Source organism: Protomyctophum parallelum (assembly GCF_964188405.1).
Source record: "Protomyctophum parallelum genome assembly, chromosome: 9".
Taxonomy (NCBI): Eukaryota; Metazoa; Chordata; class Actinopteri; order Myctophiformes; family Myctophidae; genus Protomyctophum; species Protomyctophum parallelum.
In genome coordinates this window covers 38,510,053-38,526,727 of record NC_139706.1, presented here as the reverse complement: position 1 = coordinate 38,526,727, position 16,675 = coordinate 38,510,053, and the positions used below count along the sequence as shown (strand labels likewise).

Genomic DNA, 16,675 nt, shown 5'->3' with positions numbered 1-16,675 from the left:
TTTGTATTGAGTTGTGCTTGTTTGAAATGTAGTAAATCAATCAATGATTTCAAGTAGGCCTATATGTCCATGATTTTAAATAGGCGTGCACCCTCTAAAACTAGCACGATGATAATATAGTATAGAGAATATAATATTATGTCCGTTCTCTTCTCTCCATCCTCTTCAGTAACAACTAGGCTTGCGTTATTACAACACTGCCATCTAGCGGTTAAATTAAACATCACATCAAAAAAGAAAGAAATCACACCCGTGTGAAGTGAGGGGCGCTCTTGTCGTCGTACATCATCAAATAAAAAAATGAATATAGGCCTACTTCTTCTTGAATTAATTTGTCAACTTATGTTTTACTATTATCTTTTAACCATGATAAACGTTTTTTTTTAAACTCATCTTTCCACCATGATCATGCAAGATTGTCTAGGCCTATATATTATATATAAGCCCCGAGCTGAATTAAAGCAGTTGCACAGCACTGTGAAAGGCCGATTTGCTCGTCCACATATGACGTAAATTCTCCTTTCATTGTCAATGGCAAATGTGTTAAGGAGAGTTAAGGACAAAAAGATGTATGGCGCCCCTCAAAAGAGTAAAGACTTGTACAAAATGTATTCTCTTTTATTCTCCACACAGCAGACATTTTGTTTTAAATTAAGCCTCACAAAGTGAAAATAACAAATGAATATGTAGGCTACACGCTACAGTGTGTTACTTTCATCAAGTATAACTATGAATGCTCTTAGGCCTATTTAACAGTGCCAGTGTGTAGATCATAGTTACAACAAATACGATTTAGTTATACAGACAAAACAAAACAAGCCTTACAGATCTTTCAAGTGTGTCCCAGGTACATTTTACTCATGATCGAGCTAGTAAAATCATCACTGTTAAGTAGAATACAGGGCCCCAAATTGACCCTATTGACCCCTCTGTAACTCTGAGAGTGCAGGAAGTTTAATTTTGTTCCACTGTGGAACCAAATGTACCGTACGGGGATCATTTGGTTCCATTTATATCACTAGTTAAATTTAATAACGCAGGATTCTATTGCACAGAAGCGCTCAAGAGCAGTAGTAAAGTTCTATTTCATTGAGTCCGGTTGTAAAGTCCTCTATACCTTTCATACTCTTTGGTGAGTGCATGAGTCTGGCACCTCAATGTAAAATTGTCTATATTTTTTCTTTCTTTATTTTTTTACATGCTTAACATTAAGCATGTTAAGGTATAATATTTCAACAATTGCTACACATTTCTACAAAACCAGCCAGAGCCAGTCATTCTAAACAATAATTTGAATGGACCATTTTCCAAAGCATCAGACTACTAGCCAATTTTACATTGAGGTGCGCAGACTTCTCAAGGAAAGGGCCAACTCTTCCTGTATCCAAGCTAAGTACGAGCTCTATTTTTGGTCAAGTGGTGGCGATGGGTACCGTCTCCGGCCGAGTCGTCGCTGTTCTCCGGACTTGATGATGATCCCTTGTCGCGAGGGGGGGTGGCGGTGTCTTCGGAGCCAGGCTCCATCGTCCCACTGTCCGACTCCTCCTCGATAGCGAAGCGCACGTCCGGGCTGGAGCACAGCGAGCTGACACTGCTGGGGCTGCTCTGTTCCGCGCAGAGCGCGCAGGCCAGAGGGGACAGCGGAGACAGCGGGACCCTGACATCATAAAGTCCATGAGGCAGGGACACCTGCACGGCTCGCAGTACCGCCGGGATGACGGGCATGAACCCAGTGATGCTGTGCTTCTTCGGGAACAAGCCCCACTCTCGCCCTTCCTCCTCGTGCACCAGGGCCGTGAACACGTTCGACCTCCTCTTCTCTCGCCGCTTGGAGCGAACGTAGCCCAGCATGATGCCGAACAGAAAGACTCCATAGAAGGACAAGACTATTAGAATGTACAGGTACGCGTTGCCAGTGCTCGTCCTGTCCGTACTACTCTGCGCCACGTTTGACGTCTCGAGAAACTGAACCTCCGGTGCCGTGGAGTTGTGTGGTGGTTGTTCCATTCCCTGCAGCCTACGATGGCGGCGTCAGAAGTTGTCTGCAGACGTGGGAGAAAATACAGGCTATGCATGAGGATGCGCACTTTACGCACGGGATTACGCACACAGTTCAACAAATTTAGAAACGCAAGAAGCTTATGTGTGTAAGCAAATAAAGAATATTTTATACCAACATGAATTAATAAGAAACAATAACCAGACACATATATTGCCTTTGCATTGAATGAAAATGCCAACTCACCAATAAAAGTATAGCTCGGGTGCATATGAGCCTGTGTTGTCTCTGTTATGTGCGCCTCTGCAGTTTGGCAAGCTGGAGGATGGACGTGAGCATTTATGTTGGGACCCCGGGATGTCATTAAGTCACGTGAGAGGCGCCCAGTGGCCCAGCCAAAAGTTTGGCTCAGAGCTGAGGAGCTGCCTTGTGAACTTATACAGAGAGCAGAGTAGCATGCAGACTCACACATGAAAACATTCAATAGCTATACTGTTGTATCTCCTATTTGTTGAAGCTGTGCTTGTCTAGTATTACTGTACTGTTGTAGTGAAAATCTAAACTATATATATTATATAAATCTTAATGGTTTAATAGACAATTAACTCTCAGACTGATCTGAGCATCTCTGAAAAACAAAGGAGATTGTAATCTCTGCTATTCGTATGATTCTCAACACATATAATAGTAGCCTATATGCAGCTCAGGGTTTGTATATGAGATTTTATTTTTATCAGATTTCTTGTTTTGGGAGGGATGACTTCATGTTCAAGCTAAATAAATAAATAATGTTAATTGAGTTGCAGTGAACTTTTTTAGGGTGGTCCCATCCCATCTCCATCCCAACAGACTTACTCCAGCTCCTCCCATTTACACCAGGCATCACCAGGTCATCATGACTGTGAATCTGAGTCTAAACAATCCTAATTATTGGTGAATGTTGAATTGGATTAGACGGCAGCCAGGCGGTCATCACTGCTGATTGAATGTTACTCAAGGCTGAGTTAATTCGTTCACTCAACAGTTTGTTGGGAAGATTAACATCTTTCTCAGTGATGCTCTAGTCTATATAGTGAAGTTCTCAAACTTTTTAATTTCATAGACGCCTTAACTCTCACAGTTATAGACCTGTAAGGGTCCATTTGGAATCCTCTCAGGGAACCCTGAGGGTCCACTCACAGTTAACAGTTTTTGTTGTGCTTGAAATGTACCGTAATTCTGCAAACTGTTAATAAATACTTCAATCAATCAATCAATCAATCCCCGGACCCCACTTTGGCCCCCTTTCCACCAAAAGAACATTGGTTCTAGAACTGGTTCTGTTCTTTATTTTTTATGATGGTTTATATTACATCTGCATCTTCCAACCTGACTGACACGCCCACTTTGGTTCCCACTTCAAGGCAAGAAAAAATAATGTTTTGGTCCAGTTCCGAACCAACTTTTAGGGATCTGAAGAACCAGTGAATTTGGGTCAAAATTAGGTGGGGAAAGAATAACGGAAAATTACATAGGATATTCCCAACTACCTCCCCACTATGTGATCGATGTGGAATGGCAGAAGGTACCCTGACCCATCTCTTCTGGACATGCCCAAAACTGTATACATTTTGGTGTGATATATTTAAATGGTTTTCAGATTTTTCTGGATGTGTGTTTAAACCTGACCCAGAGACCACACTTTTTGGTTCTTCTCAAATACTGTCAAATCACAATGTTTCTGTACAAAATACAATGATGTATGGTATGGTATGGTAATTGCAAAAAAAGTGATTCTTACTTGTATACTACATATGGAGAAAATTCACTATGATATGATTGATGGATACATTTAAATAGGATCCATCTTTTATAATGAAAGCAAGGACTGTATAATTTAGAAAACATTGTAAATCTATAACTTCAATAACCCAGCCGGGAGACCAATTAAATACTGTGCTGTATTTACCTTAAAAATGAGTGAGTAGCCCTTTAAATGACAATCACTGTACCAAAAATAGAAACATACCTTAAAAAATGATTTGGAGGCAGGATGAAATAAGTTCGGAGAGAGCTTAAGGTTTAACAATTATTTTAGTAGGTATAAAGTAAATTTACATAGAGAATGTGCTACATGGTTCAGAATATATTTACATCAAAATAATTTAGAATAATCAATTGTTGATTCCAAAAAGAACCCGAAGCTGAACTCCTCTTCACAGTATTTGTTCCAGGCTAAATACTGCAGATCACGTCAGATTTGTTGATATAAGGTTCATTGGCTGGAGATGTTTCATGTCCGCCATGTCAGATGACAAGACCAGTGTTGGTGCTCCCATTAGTCCAACGCCAAACTAGACTGATAACACAGCAGCTGCATGTTGAATTAAAAACAGTTGAATTAAACACAACATTAGTTTGTAAACACAGATAAGACCCATTTTATCTATCAATGATGGACAATTCAAACAAGTTGTGTTGTTATATGGCAGCCATTCCTAGATCATCTTGCTCAAATGTCACACTGAATATATCAGTATTTAGTTGTATGTCCTCCACTCTTTACACAATCTAGCAGTGTAATTTATGGTAATGTGATGACTCATTCAGAATGAAATTATGCCGTTTTTCTTTTCTTTTTCTTTTTTTGTGGAGAAGACTGGATCATCACATAGATCTGCATATATGGATCCGACCAGAAACTCTACATCTGACCTCAAACCCTCAGATCTCCATATATGGATCATCTGACCTGACCTGTTCTGACATGATTCCATATGTTGATCCTTCCCCAGCACCCGTCCTTCCTGTTCTGACATTCCATGTGTTGATCTGACCTCATCAAACCCTGTACACTCAAGACACGCTCTATATATAATAATAATAATAAAACTTTATTTGTATAGCACCTTTCATGACATGAAATGCAGCTCAAAGTGCTTTACAGAACAATGGAGAATAAAAGAAAAGCAAGGCAACGACATTAAAAAAACAAGCAGTAATGCAATACAGTGAGGACATGAATAACAAAAAAAAAAAAAAGATCAATTAAAAGCAATGTTGTAGAAGTGGGTCTTGAGCTGAGCTTTAAAAATGTCTACAGAGGCTGCCTGACGAAGGTACAGTGGGAGCTTGTTCCATGCCGACGGCCCGTAGAAGCAAAAAGCTGCTTCCCCGTATTTTTTAGTTGCCATTTTTTTAGGCAAAGCGAGCAGGCCAGCAGTGGAAGACCTTAGGGGGCGGTTTGGGACATATTTAGGCAGGCAGTCATGTAGGTAGGAAGGTGCGAGACCATTGAGAGCTTTATAGACAAGTAAAATAATTTTAAAATCAATCCTAAAAACAACCGGAAGCCAGTGCAGTGATGCCAAAACTGGAGTAATATGTTCTCTCATCTTAGTTCTAGTTAAAACTCTGGCTGCTGCATTTTGGACAAGTTGTAATCTGTCAGTTGTTTTCTTAGGCAGTCCTGAAAAAAGTGCATTGCAGTAATCAAGCCGAGAAAAAACAAAGGCGTGGATTAGCGTTTTTGCATCGTCCAAGGACAAATAGGCTCTGATTCGTGCAATATTTCTAAGGTGAAAAAAGGCAATCTTGGTAACATGATTAATGTGTGAATTAAAATTCAATTCAGAATCAATAATAACCCCCAGGTTCTTTACTGTACTGCTACTTCCTACAGTCAGGTTGCCAAGTCTGCTTATTATTGATTCTTTCTGCTCACTAGAACCGATTATGAGAACTTCTGTCTTATTCTCATTTAGCTTGAGAAAGTTCTCACTCATCCAACATTTGATGCTAGACAGACAGGTCAACAGCGGGTCTAAAGCACAGGGATCATTAGGAGCCACAGAGAGATATAGTTGGGTATCATCAGCATAGAAATGAAAATTGACTCCGTGATTGGTAATGAGTTCCCCCAATGGCAGTATGTACAAGGAGAAAAGCAGAGCAGATATGGCCATTACGGAATCAATTCCATACCCCATACCCACAATACCCTCAGGGCGTCTTACTGGTATTATATTTTAAACACTGGCATACCTATTTTGGGCATGTAATTTTTCTGTGCTTTTTCAGTGCTTAACATTTTCTAGTCAGTAAAACAATTTAACCAAAAAGTATGGTAGAGTATCAGTATACACACTTACACAGTACAATATATATAATGAACACAACTGTGGTGGTTGGAGGTTGTCTCTCTGCTTTTAGATATGGTCCGGTAGGACCATTACTGGTTGACGGAAGGTATTGCATGAAACTCAAATGGAAATTACTGACATTCCCGAATGTGCTCTCTGTAGCAGCTCAACAGTAATGTCAGCGCCTGAATGGGGGACTCGGCTACGGATACCATGACAGTAACATACTTTGCGAGGTTACTCACGTACCTTAAGTGGTTATATGGGAACAAATGACCACAATGGAGTTTCATTCAAACGACACAGGAAAGCCCACGTAGACCAAACACAATCTTTATTCATTGATTTCATTTGATCCAAGGCAAATTACAAATAAATATTGTTGGATGCACTTGTGTATCAAGGCCGATCTCCTCACATAAAGAGGGAAAGGAGCTCCAGAACTGGGCTATGACAACAAAGCTTAAATAGATTCAAAATAGAGACTATACATTTAGCTTTCTCCAGCGATCACTGCTCCACATTACATTTAAGTATTTACAGTCAAGGAAAAGAATCACGACAAAATGAAATCAGGAATTGGACAGGCGTGTTATGTTTGTATAACAGTATAACACACAGTCAAGAAAACGTTATCATTAATCTTTGTGCAGTAATATTTGGAACATCTCAGAAGTGGTTAGAGTCTAGAGACCGAAGCCACTCAGAAACAGGAGAAAAGGCAACAGGTGTCACATTGTGGGAATGCTGATGCTGAGATTCTGAGTGCTGTTGAGCACATGTACTCCATCACACATGTGCAGATGTGCTCGGCTACTCAGCCAGGAGGGCGAACCGGGAAGATAAATGTTGGCCACGAACCAGAGGCCAATGTTCTAGAAATGTGCAGATATTTCCCTCAACACACCCAAGTGCGTTAAGCGAGTTTCTTTTTTGGTGCCTTTCTTTCTATCTGTAATCAAACACCCTATTTGGACAAGGTGTAGTATTTTTATATTGCACATTGTTCATAACAAAGCTTGGCGATGATTACATTAGACATTTGAGTGGTATGAGCAACGGGACAGGCTGTGCTTTTCTTTTAGTGCACAATCATGGTCTGTAGGAGTAAAAGCATGTATTATCACTGTGGTGAAATACAATGGACCACTTTTCTTCTTTTTTGTGTACACATTTAGACTGGGTGCAATTTTAAACCAATGACCTTTACCTTTACTAGACTTGTTATAGTACATGTTCACTAACGACATTTATAATTTGCCCTCTAATGACTGCCTGCTATAAATGTGCTGAGGGACGCACTGTCCCAGCTGGCAGCGGGAGGGAAACAAAATAAACCACTCAACAGGACTGAAAACAAGTGAACTGTGAATAGAAACATGAGGGCTAATGGCTTCCTGACCTGCGGGAAACACAACGAGTCGCTAGGAAATGAGAAATAAATGAAAAGTAATCTTAGGGAGAGGACAGTAATTTGAAACCGTAAAGTATTGAAGAACAATTAAGCAAATCATCCAGTAACAGATTTATGGAAATCATCGACATAACTAGCTTAGAGTCTTTTGTTGATTTAGCATCTGAATCCGAGCTGAAAAAACAATCCCACAGCCATGTTTACTCCACCCTGAGTTTCTCCTTGGAGTTCAACAGACAACCGCCCACCAAAACCTGCTGTTTCATAACTCATATATTATGTGACAACGACACAAGTCCTCCCCGGAAAGGACGGGGAAAAGGGAGGCAGCATGGAGGGCTCTCATAAATGCTTTGTCTCAACACAAAGCTCTTCGCACTGCTCCTCAAGGCAAAGTGATGTGTTGATTAGAATTTCAAGTAAAAGCGGTTTTTGAGGTGCTTGATTTATACTTTGTCACACACCAGTGTCGCTCACCAGAAATACTGTAATAATTTGCAAAATCACAAGAAGTCACATTGCATCATGACATGATGTGTTGTGGGCTTGTAGATCTGTTATTTTTGGTATGCAACACTGGCGTGGAACTAAATCAGGCTTAAGGTTAGTACATCATACACAGTAGAGGGAAACATTGTAACATGGCCTCTATTTTCTGGCATCTGTATCTCATTTGCCCTTTCCATCTTTATTTATGGTCTCTGGAGAACAAAGAGTTACCAAAGATTCAAGTAATTGTGGCTTTTGTCTAGTTTTTGTTTGGGGGTTGGTAGGATGGCTTCCTGGGATATGGTACAAAAGTCACGGAGAAGACATGGGGACAAGCAAGTGATGGTCTGTGTTTGGACGTTGAATAATGCCGCCGAGGTCTTCATTATAGCTACTTGCCACCGTACATTCTCTCGATGTCGTCCTGGTAGTGCGTTTTCAGCTCCTTGCGCCTGAGTTTGAAGGCGTCGGTCACTAGGCCAGTCTCGGGGGTCCACGGCTCTGGACTGAGACGGATCTTGCGTGGGAACTCAAACCGCTCCAGTTGGGCTGCAAGTGGGAGAAGGGAAACTATATTAAGGGCTATATTTTGCGCCACCCCTTAACCCTTATCCCTAAACTAATTAGCCATTTTTTACTATTTAAAAAAACCTTTTAAAATAGTTCAAATAGCTCACAATGTCTCGATGTAGATCGGCTAGTTGAACTATTTTAAAATGTTTTTCAAAATAGTATGGCGCCCTAGATCTATATTAGATACAGACAAAGACTAAAACTAGTCTTTGTCTGTGTGTTTTAGTTACTTTTATGAACACTATACAGTTTCAGTTGGTTATTGATTTTTTTTGTAGGGCCATTTTTACTTCAGTTAGCTAATGCTATCATTAGTTTGTTAGCCCCTCTCCTCACCTGTCACGGCAGCCTCGGTGATGACCTTGAGCGCCAGCTCCTCCATGGCGACGTTGCTGCACAGCTCCTCCCACGAGCCCCGGATACCATGCTGCGCCGCCAGCACCAGCAGCTGCTTCTGATTGGGCACCACAAAGCTAATCACGTACGTCTCGTCACTGCCAAGCAAAAAGCAAAGGAAGACAGCAAGAAATGTCACAATTAACAACTTGGTAACAAAACGCATTACATGTGTGCATACTTTATTTTATTCAGTCAGTCTGAAACCACACATCTATCAGGCAGGAAATCCTTAGCCTGGTTAATAAACCAGACCGAATCAGCCGTTGGCAAAAATAAATTGCCTGCCGGCGGATTACGGTCTGGAGAGGCTCAATTGTACGCCCATTTCCTACACCAGAGAAATGGGGCGGCCAATCGGGACACAGTATGAAATATGGACGGGCTTTGGTACAGTGACTTTCAATGCTTGAGACTTTTGACTGACAGTAGCTCTGACCAATTGCGTCAAAGAGAAAATGTTTCAACCCGCCCCCCCTGGAAATGAAATCCAAGCTGAGCCTCCCCAGACTAATATCCCGCGGTCCGTGCGATATTAGTCTGGTTTATTAACCAGGCTAGGAAATCCTGCCATGCACAGAGATTACAGGTAGTTAAATTAAATTAAATAATTCAAAGTAGCAATATGTATCTTTTATATCCTACCCGGTATCTGAGGTATCTCTGCCCGATATGTTGCTTTTCGACTTTGTAAATATAATACGTGTGTACAGTGTGTGTGTGTGTGTGTGTGTGTGTGTGTGTGTGTGTGTGTGTGTGTGTGTGTACCTGTTGGCGTAGGCACAGATGTTGTCTATCAGAGAACAGTTCTTGAGCATGGCCTCCACCTTCCCCAGGGAGACATACTCTCCTGCCTGGAGCTTCACCAGGTCCTTCTTACGGTCTGCACACAAACATTTCATCCACAGTTCAACTAATCGATTTGATCGATTATACAGAAAATATTTAAAATTTGAATAAAATCCTTGATGAATAACCTGTGTGGCACTGCCCTTGATGTGTTCAGTGAGATTAAATATTTGGGACATATCACCACCTTCCTGATGCCATCTATAGACAGTGTCCGAAGCTGTATGTCCAAGCGAACATGCGGTGTCGCAAATTTATATGTGCTCACCTTGTAATGACAGCATGAGGCTGCTGCTGAGAGCCCCAAAACGCTCCAGTACAAGGTGCTCACCTTGTAATGACAGCATGAGGCTGCTGCTGAGAGCCCCAAGATGCTCCAGTACAAGCCATAATGTGTGTTAGTGTTGGGGTACCCACTAGCCCCATATGTGCCCTCTCCCTACGCTCATTCTGTAGCTCCGAGATGAGGTCACACCCTGGGCCCCTCCCACCGCGGTTCAGAAACGGCGCATGTTTCCACAAGGAACGCTTCTTACCCTTTTCTGCACAATGAATCCAAAAAGTGAAGGGCTAAAAAAGTTTTACACTAATTCAAACTTAGCAGCGGCCAAGAAAATCCAAGTTTAAACGGTTACACGAGCGTTACAGTGGTTGTTTAGCATGTTTTTCAAGGAAGTTGAAGTCAGGAAGTCAATTTCCAACTGACTTCAGTTCACTCGACATGCACGCTCACACGCACAACTTCCTTGATAAACATGGAAGCGGCTGACTAAACAACCGCTGTAACGCTCGTGTAACCGTTTAAACTTGGATTTTCTTGGCCACTGCTACATTTTAATTAGTGTAAAACGTTTTTAGCCCTTCACTTTTTGGATTCATTGTGCAGAAAAGGGTAAGAAGCGTTCCTTGTGGAAACATGCGCCGTTTCTGAATCGCGGTGGGAGGGGCCCAGGGTGTGACCTCATCTCGGAGCTACAGAATGAGCGTAGTGCTGAGGGAACATACTGGGGCTAGTGGGTACCCACCTGCTCTGCTGTGCTACTGCTACATAATGTATATGTATAGATTCATGTATAGGACATCTGAGTCAGTAAATTACATCATGGCGGTCATAACCAACCCTACAGTATGTAGTTCTGTCAGGTTCTCCTCTAGAGTAGACTGTGGAACCATATTGGTCTGTTTTTATGTATTTATTGTGTTTTTATTGTGATATGTGATATGGTGTGTGTTCAATCACTGCATTCAATTTAGCAAAATATGGTAGTTGGCTACCATATTTGGATCTGTAGCCACTGGCACTGCCTAGTTTGTCCATCTGTACCTGCATAGATTGATTGGTCATGCCTGCCTGAGGCCTGTCATCATGTGCTTGTTTCTAGAATGTGGCAGATTTGTTTGTAACACACCAGAAACTTGCGTCTTTGTTTATGATTAAATATAAATGAGAAGCCTCTCTGAGAGTATCCTAAATGTTAGCCTCACAATGCCAAACGTCTATTGCAAAGTTTTTGTAAAGAAAGGAAGTCAGCAGTGCCTAGAGGAGCTAGCCTACTGTAGGCCTACAACAGTTTTATCCTGAGGACTTTACTGGGCAACTCCACAACAGCGTCCGCCCTTGATTATGGATTACTACGTGTTTGAAGACATCAAAGGTGAGAATTTAATTGTAATTGTTGCTAAATGGATTTTCATTGATTGTGCCCATGTTGTCTGCTGCTATGCTATGGGGTGCTATCTTGCTAATTTGTAATTTGGAAGTGAGTTGAAAGAAACTAGCTGTTGTTACTCTCTGCAGTCTTCAATACTCAACACTACTACTTCAATACTATAGTAGGCTGTCTGGGAGAGTGTGCTTGTTGTTGTTTATATGGTTGTTGAGGAGTGCTACTGTGCTCCTATGTCCAGCTTTGAGGGTTTGTGTCAACACGAACATTGTGTTAACACAAACATTGAATGCCATTGACAATGGATGGCCTGTGTGTGTGTGTGTGTGTGTGTGTGTGTGTGTGTGTGTGTGTGTGTTCAAAAGGAAGACGTGGCTGCAAAATGCGGCTGCAGTAAGACAGCTGGTTTGCCTTGGGGCACGAAGAAAGGCAATGAAGATAAACATCCATTATGCATGGCAAACCGCATGTGTGCATATTTATGCATGTGTGTGTCTGTCTTCAAAGGGGGAGAGACGCTGAGCGGATGGTCCATTTTCAGTCTGACCAGTCTGATGTAGATTAAGGTTAAGGTTTCTGGCTGTAAACACGACAATATGACATTCAATTAAATGTTTTCACCTCGATGATCGCACACGCCACGTACGCACTTTGATTCCATTTGGATGCGCTCTGAGTCTGTGTGATCTCCGCTCTCACTGAACTGACATGGCTGCGCTGTTGCTCTGCAGTAATCTGAACTGACATGGCTGCGCTGTTGCTCTGCAGTAATCTGAACTGACATGGCTGCGCTGTTGCTCTGCAGTAATCTGAATTGACATGGCTGCGCTGTTGCTCTGCAGTAATCTGAACTGACATGGCTGCGCTGTTGCTCTGCAGTAATCTGAACTGACATGGCTGCGCTGTTGCTCTGCAGTAATCTGAACTGACATGGCTGCGCTGTTGCTCGGCAGTAATCTGAATTGACATGGCTGCGCTGTTGCTCTGCAGTATTGTGAACTGACATGGCTGCGCTGTTGCTCTGCAGTATTCTGAACTGACATGGCTGCGCTGTTGCTCTGCAGTATTCTGAACTGACATGGCTGCGCTGTTGCTCTGCAGTATTCTGAACTGACATGGCTGCGCTGTTGCTCTGCAGTAATCTGATTCCAGGCCAGTGAAATAGCACTTAATGCTTTCTCTACCGATCAGTGCTGAGCACGGGTTTTCTCAAGTCCACTCAGGTCTGAGGTCTGAGATGCTGTAGTAGAACCGGAACCGACCCAGGTCTGAGTGATTACTGTAAAACACAGATCATCTGGACGCTGTTGGGTCTCGGGGTCCTGTCGGGGGACCTGTGAAGAGCTCTCCATCCATCCATCCATCCATCCATGCCTTCCATGCCTCCATACTCACCAATAATCTGTAGACATCCATCTTTGTGGAACTCTCCTATGTCTCCGGTGCAGAACCACCGCTGGCCACTCTCGTCTACAATGAAGTCCTCCTGGTTCTTCAGATCCTTCTTATAGTAACCCATGGTTACGTTGGGCCCACCAACCAGAATCTCCCCTCTCGGGTGGGGCTTGTCTGTGCTACGGTAACCACCTGGAATAGATTACAGTGGAATCAATAAAAAACGAATGGCCATGGTTGTGTGCTACAATAGACTGAGGATATAGAGCACTGCTATGTGGACTTCAACACAATAAGACCCATGAACTGTAAGATAAGACACAGAGGGATATGAGATGAATAGATGAAATTATGATGCAGTCCGCAGGAAGTAACACAGTGGACTTCAATTGCGGGTCTGAGGGACCCCCAGGGGTCCTTGAGGGGGTTCCAGAGGGCCCCCAGCAAAATGAGGAACAGTTAAACCACTTTTTTTTTTTTTTTTTTTTTTTTTTTAAGATATTTTTTTGCGGCTTACGCCTTTTATTGATTTTTGAAGGGACAGACAGTAGGCTGACAGGAAACGGGAGAGAGATGGGGGGATGACATGCAGTAAAGGCCGTGTCGGGTCCGGGAGTCGAACCCGCGGCACACTGCGACTGGATTACCAGTCCGGTGCCCAGACCGTTACGCTACGGCCTGGGCCACAGTTAAACCACTTTGACCATATTTTATTTTATGCAAGATTGCAACAGGACGTGTTGCGAGTTTGTACTGTTAGGTCAGCTATGTTTGAAAAAAAAAGAATAAAAAATACAAAATATTTGGAACAAGTTTGACATTTTTTCAACTACTACTCTCTTCTCTCTCTTTTGTGCCAGGGTCCCTGGCACAAACAGTGTAGGAGAGTGGAGTGATGTCCTTACAAGGATATGAGCAGACTGTGTTTTCCCAGGAGTACATTAGATAATTGACACTGGGTGAAAAAATGGGTTGCAAAATCGTGGGATAAAAAAAGATAATATTTGGTGTCACTTAGACATAATTTATCCTTTATTATGTAAGCCTCATCAGGCAGGAGCCTATCTCCTGCCTCTATAGTTAGCTTAATGTACACGTACACTCCCTGGACATGACGCTAGTATGGGACTTACCCCCAACCCGATGCGTGATGCTGAGTGCCAAGCAGGGAGGCACTGGGTCCCATTTTTAATAGGGGATTCACACTGAGACGGACTGAATCCGTTTCATTGGAACCGTTTCCGAATACGGTTGCCTGGTCCCCGATGGCCATGATTCACATTGCCCGAGATTCAACAGCGCACCCGGGTACACTTGCATAACACACTTTAATCCTCCTGATGACGGTGTGCTTGATGGCTGGCGCGCACGGACACTGACCATCAACTGTGCGACATTGTCTCAAATAAATCCAGACACTGAATTGCATTGCCTCTTTGGCTTTTTGCCGTTATACTACTTCACTGTCAGCCTGCCTGCTATTCACTGTGTCAGTCAGTTCTGTGCTCCAGTGTATTAGTTTGCTATGGATTCTACTTTAGCATTATTATTATTTTGTTTTACTTTGGAAACTGTGCCAAGCAAAGCCCAAGAGCCACGTGTAGTCCGCAGAATAAGATCAGCGCGGTGCTGCGCGTATAAGCAGATTCAACAGGAGAAGGGCGGCGTTGAGAAATGCGCTGGTGTTACGCATCGTGCAGAGGCTGTGTTTTTTTTTGTTGACGCTTGGCTCGTCGACTGCATGCATTCACATTGGAACGATCCGTATCTGTATACACTTCAACGGTCCAGAGACCCTCCCCCCATGCGGTCCCGGGGACGGTTGGGCGATCCGCTCCCGGGAACGGTACGCATCATTCACACTACCACAACATCTGCCAAGTGGTCCCGAGTGCGCACCCGGGACCATAGTGTGAATCCCCTATAAGAGTCTTTGGTATAATCGACTGGGGATTGAAACCCGACCTCCCAGTCTCAGGGCAGACACTATAACACAAGGCCACTGAGCTGATGAAATTGATTATTGCAGATGTAACTCACCGTGTACAAATAGACGCTTTTGGTTCCATTTGTACACACTGTGGGGGTCCGTGGCCTAATGCATACCAAACTGGGTGTCTGCTGTAGAGTGGGTGAGCTGTGCAGTGCACGTGTATGATGTACAGTATTACTGTGTGTACAGTGATGAACTGTGTTTGTCACCTACCCTCCAACCAGTCTTTCAACTTGATCTCACTGCAAACCAGGGGCCCGCCAACTCTTCCTGTGCTGTAATCCCACACTGGAATAACACACACACACACACACACACACAATCACAAACTGTGCCGATTAGTGAGAAGCTATTATATACTATATATATACAAGTAAGACGCGCAAACGCGGGAAGCGAACGCAGCTGGCGTGTGTGTGTGTGTGTGGTTGTTTGTTTGTTTGTGTGTGTGTGTGTGTGTGTGTGTGTGTGCTACAGCTGCGCCCTCTGGTGGCGGGCGGGTGGTGTCAGAGCGGGACAGACAGACAGACAGACAGACAGACACACACACAGACATGATCTGCAGGGTCTCATAGTTAGTGCTCACTGCGTTCGCAACTATATCATATGTGCACACAACATCCATCACCAGCCAGGCAACCAGGCCGTGTCTCTTGCCATGGTATAACCCAATCCCCAAAGGGATGTCCACAGCCCCGTGTTTTTCCAGCTTCAGACTGCTTGGGAAAGAGCTCCCAAAATGTCCATCATTTCACAAATCAGCTGAGTGCGTCACGGGGTGAGTCTAAACACAATGAGTGGAGGGTGTCACATCATCACAGAGAAATGTCCCGGCATCTATTAGTGCAACCGTTCATGCTTTCACCTTCTTGTTGTCTTGCAATATGAAAAGGGAGTGGAAACAAAACAATGTGATGTCTATTATTGCTGTGGTCACATTCTTAACCCATTTAGGCCTGACCTCGAAAAAAAAAAAAAATCCTCCAGTTTTCTGAAATAAATATTTTCACGATTTTTCAAAAATAGCAGACCTACAAGCTCATAGCGCGCCACCTAGTGGCGTGTTACGAGCTTGTAGATCTGCTATTTTTCCAAAAGGGGTTCCCGCCCAAAAGTTCAACATAGCCTGGATATCGTTACCTCTCATATCCATATCTTATCCATATCTTGACTTTTTATGTTTCTTCATGAATTAATGTCCTACTTGATCCTACTACAACATCACACAATAGTATCAAAAGTAGCAGATCCACAACTTTTGAATTTGAATCCTGATTTTGAATTTGAATCCTGAAAAGTAACCGTTTTAGACATACCGTATGTGGTTTCCACCCAACAGAGACGATATATTTGAATGCATGTTTTGAGCAACACAGGCTCTTCCTCAGGCTTCTTTATTACTGTCCCATCATTACATTATTAGAGCATGAGTAGATGTGACTGTAATTATTTGTGTATTCCATTAAATGAATGTGTTGCTTAGATGTATTCTTACACCTATATTCTTTCTTATGACAATGCTACAGCTTTCCACTACAGCCTGGCGAGGTTAACCTCCCAAACCCTGCTTCCTACTTACCAGGCCTCTCCTCTTCTCTGGTCAATTCTGCACTGTCAATGGTTAAATGAGAATTAAACTAGAAAAAGTGCCCTTCTGGGCACAGGTCTCCACCAGGTTATCCACAGATCCGTGCAGTTAGAGTTAAAAACACTTTTCGGCCAGTTATAGCGCCACCTTGAGGTTGAGTTGAAATTGTTCATGTGGCATTTTGTCCTCGG

At 42.9% G+C, this 16,675-nt stretch overlaps 2 protein-coding genes across 3 annotated transcripts in view; both read right to left on the bottom strand.

The window, feature by feature from the left end:
* Window positions 1–470: 470 nt before the first annotated feature.
* Window positions 471–2,475, bottom strand: kcne4 (potassium voltage-gated channel, Isk-related family, member 4). Its single transcript, XM_083773384.1, has 2 exons — window positions 2,246–2,475; window positions 471–2,042 (listed from the first exon to the last, which is right to left on the bottom strand). Exon 2 carries the CDS (start codon window positions 2,005–2,007, stop codon window positions 1,390–1,392), a length of 618 nt encoding a protein of 205 aa, XP_083629510.1. The 5' UTR covers window positions 2,008–2,042; window positions 2,246–2,475; the 3' UTR covers window positions 471–1,389.
* A 3,962-nt stretch (window positions 2,476–6,437) lies between these two features.
* Window positions 6,438–16,675, bottom strand: part of acsl3a (acyl-CoA synthetase long chain family member 3a) — a 37,529-nt gene continuing 27,291 nt past the window's right edge. Inside the window, exons 10-15 of one of the 2 annotated variants that reach the window (XR_014569757.1) lie at window positions 15,110–15,184; window positions 12,904–13,095; window positions 9,761–9,875; window positions 8,933–9,090; window positions 7,098–8,572; window positions 6,438–7,060 (exon numbers count right to left, since the gene is read on the bottom strand). Coding sequence is in view for 1 of the 2 variants with exons in the window: in XM_083773481.1 (XP_083629607.1) it covers window positions 8,415–8,572; window positions 8,933–9,090; window positions 9,761–9,875; window positions 12,904–13,095; window positions 15,110–15,184 (698 nt within the window). In the remaining variant the exon portion in view is untranslated. Of the gene's footprint in view, window positions 8,573–8,932; window positions 9,091–9,760; window positions 9,876–12,903; window positions 13,096–15,109; window positions 15,185–16,675 lie in introns of both variants that reach the window. The other variant, XM_083773481.1, reaches the window with a different exon arrangement.

What these genes read in the sequence shown, in the direction of transcription:
- kcne4 (XM_083773384.1), bottom strand. Translation starts at nt 2,007, where the DNA reads ATGGAACAACCACCACACAACTCCACGGCACCGGAGGTTCAGTTTCTC.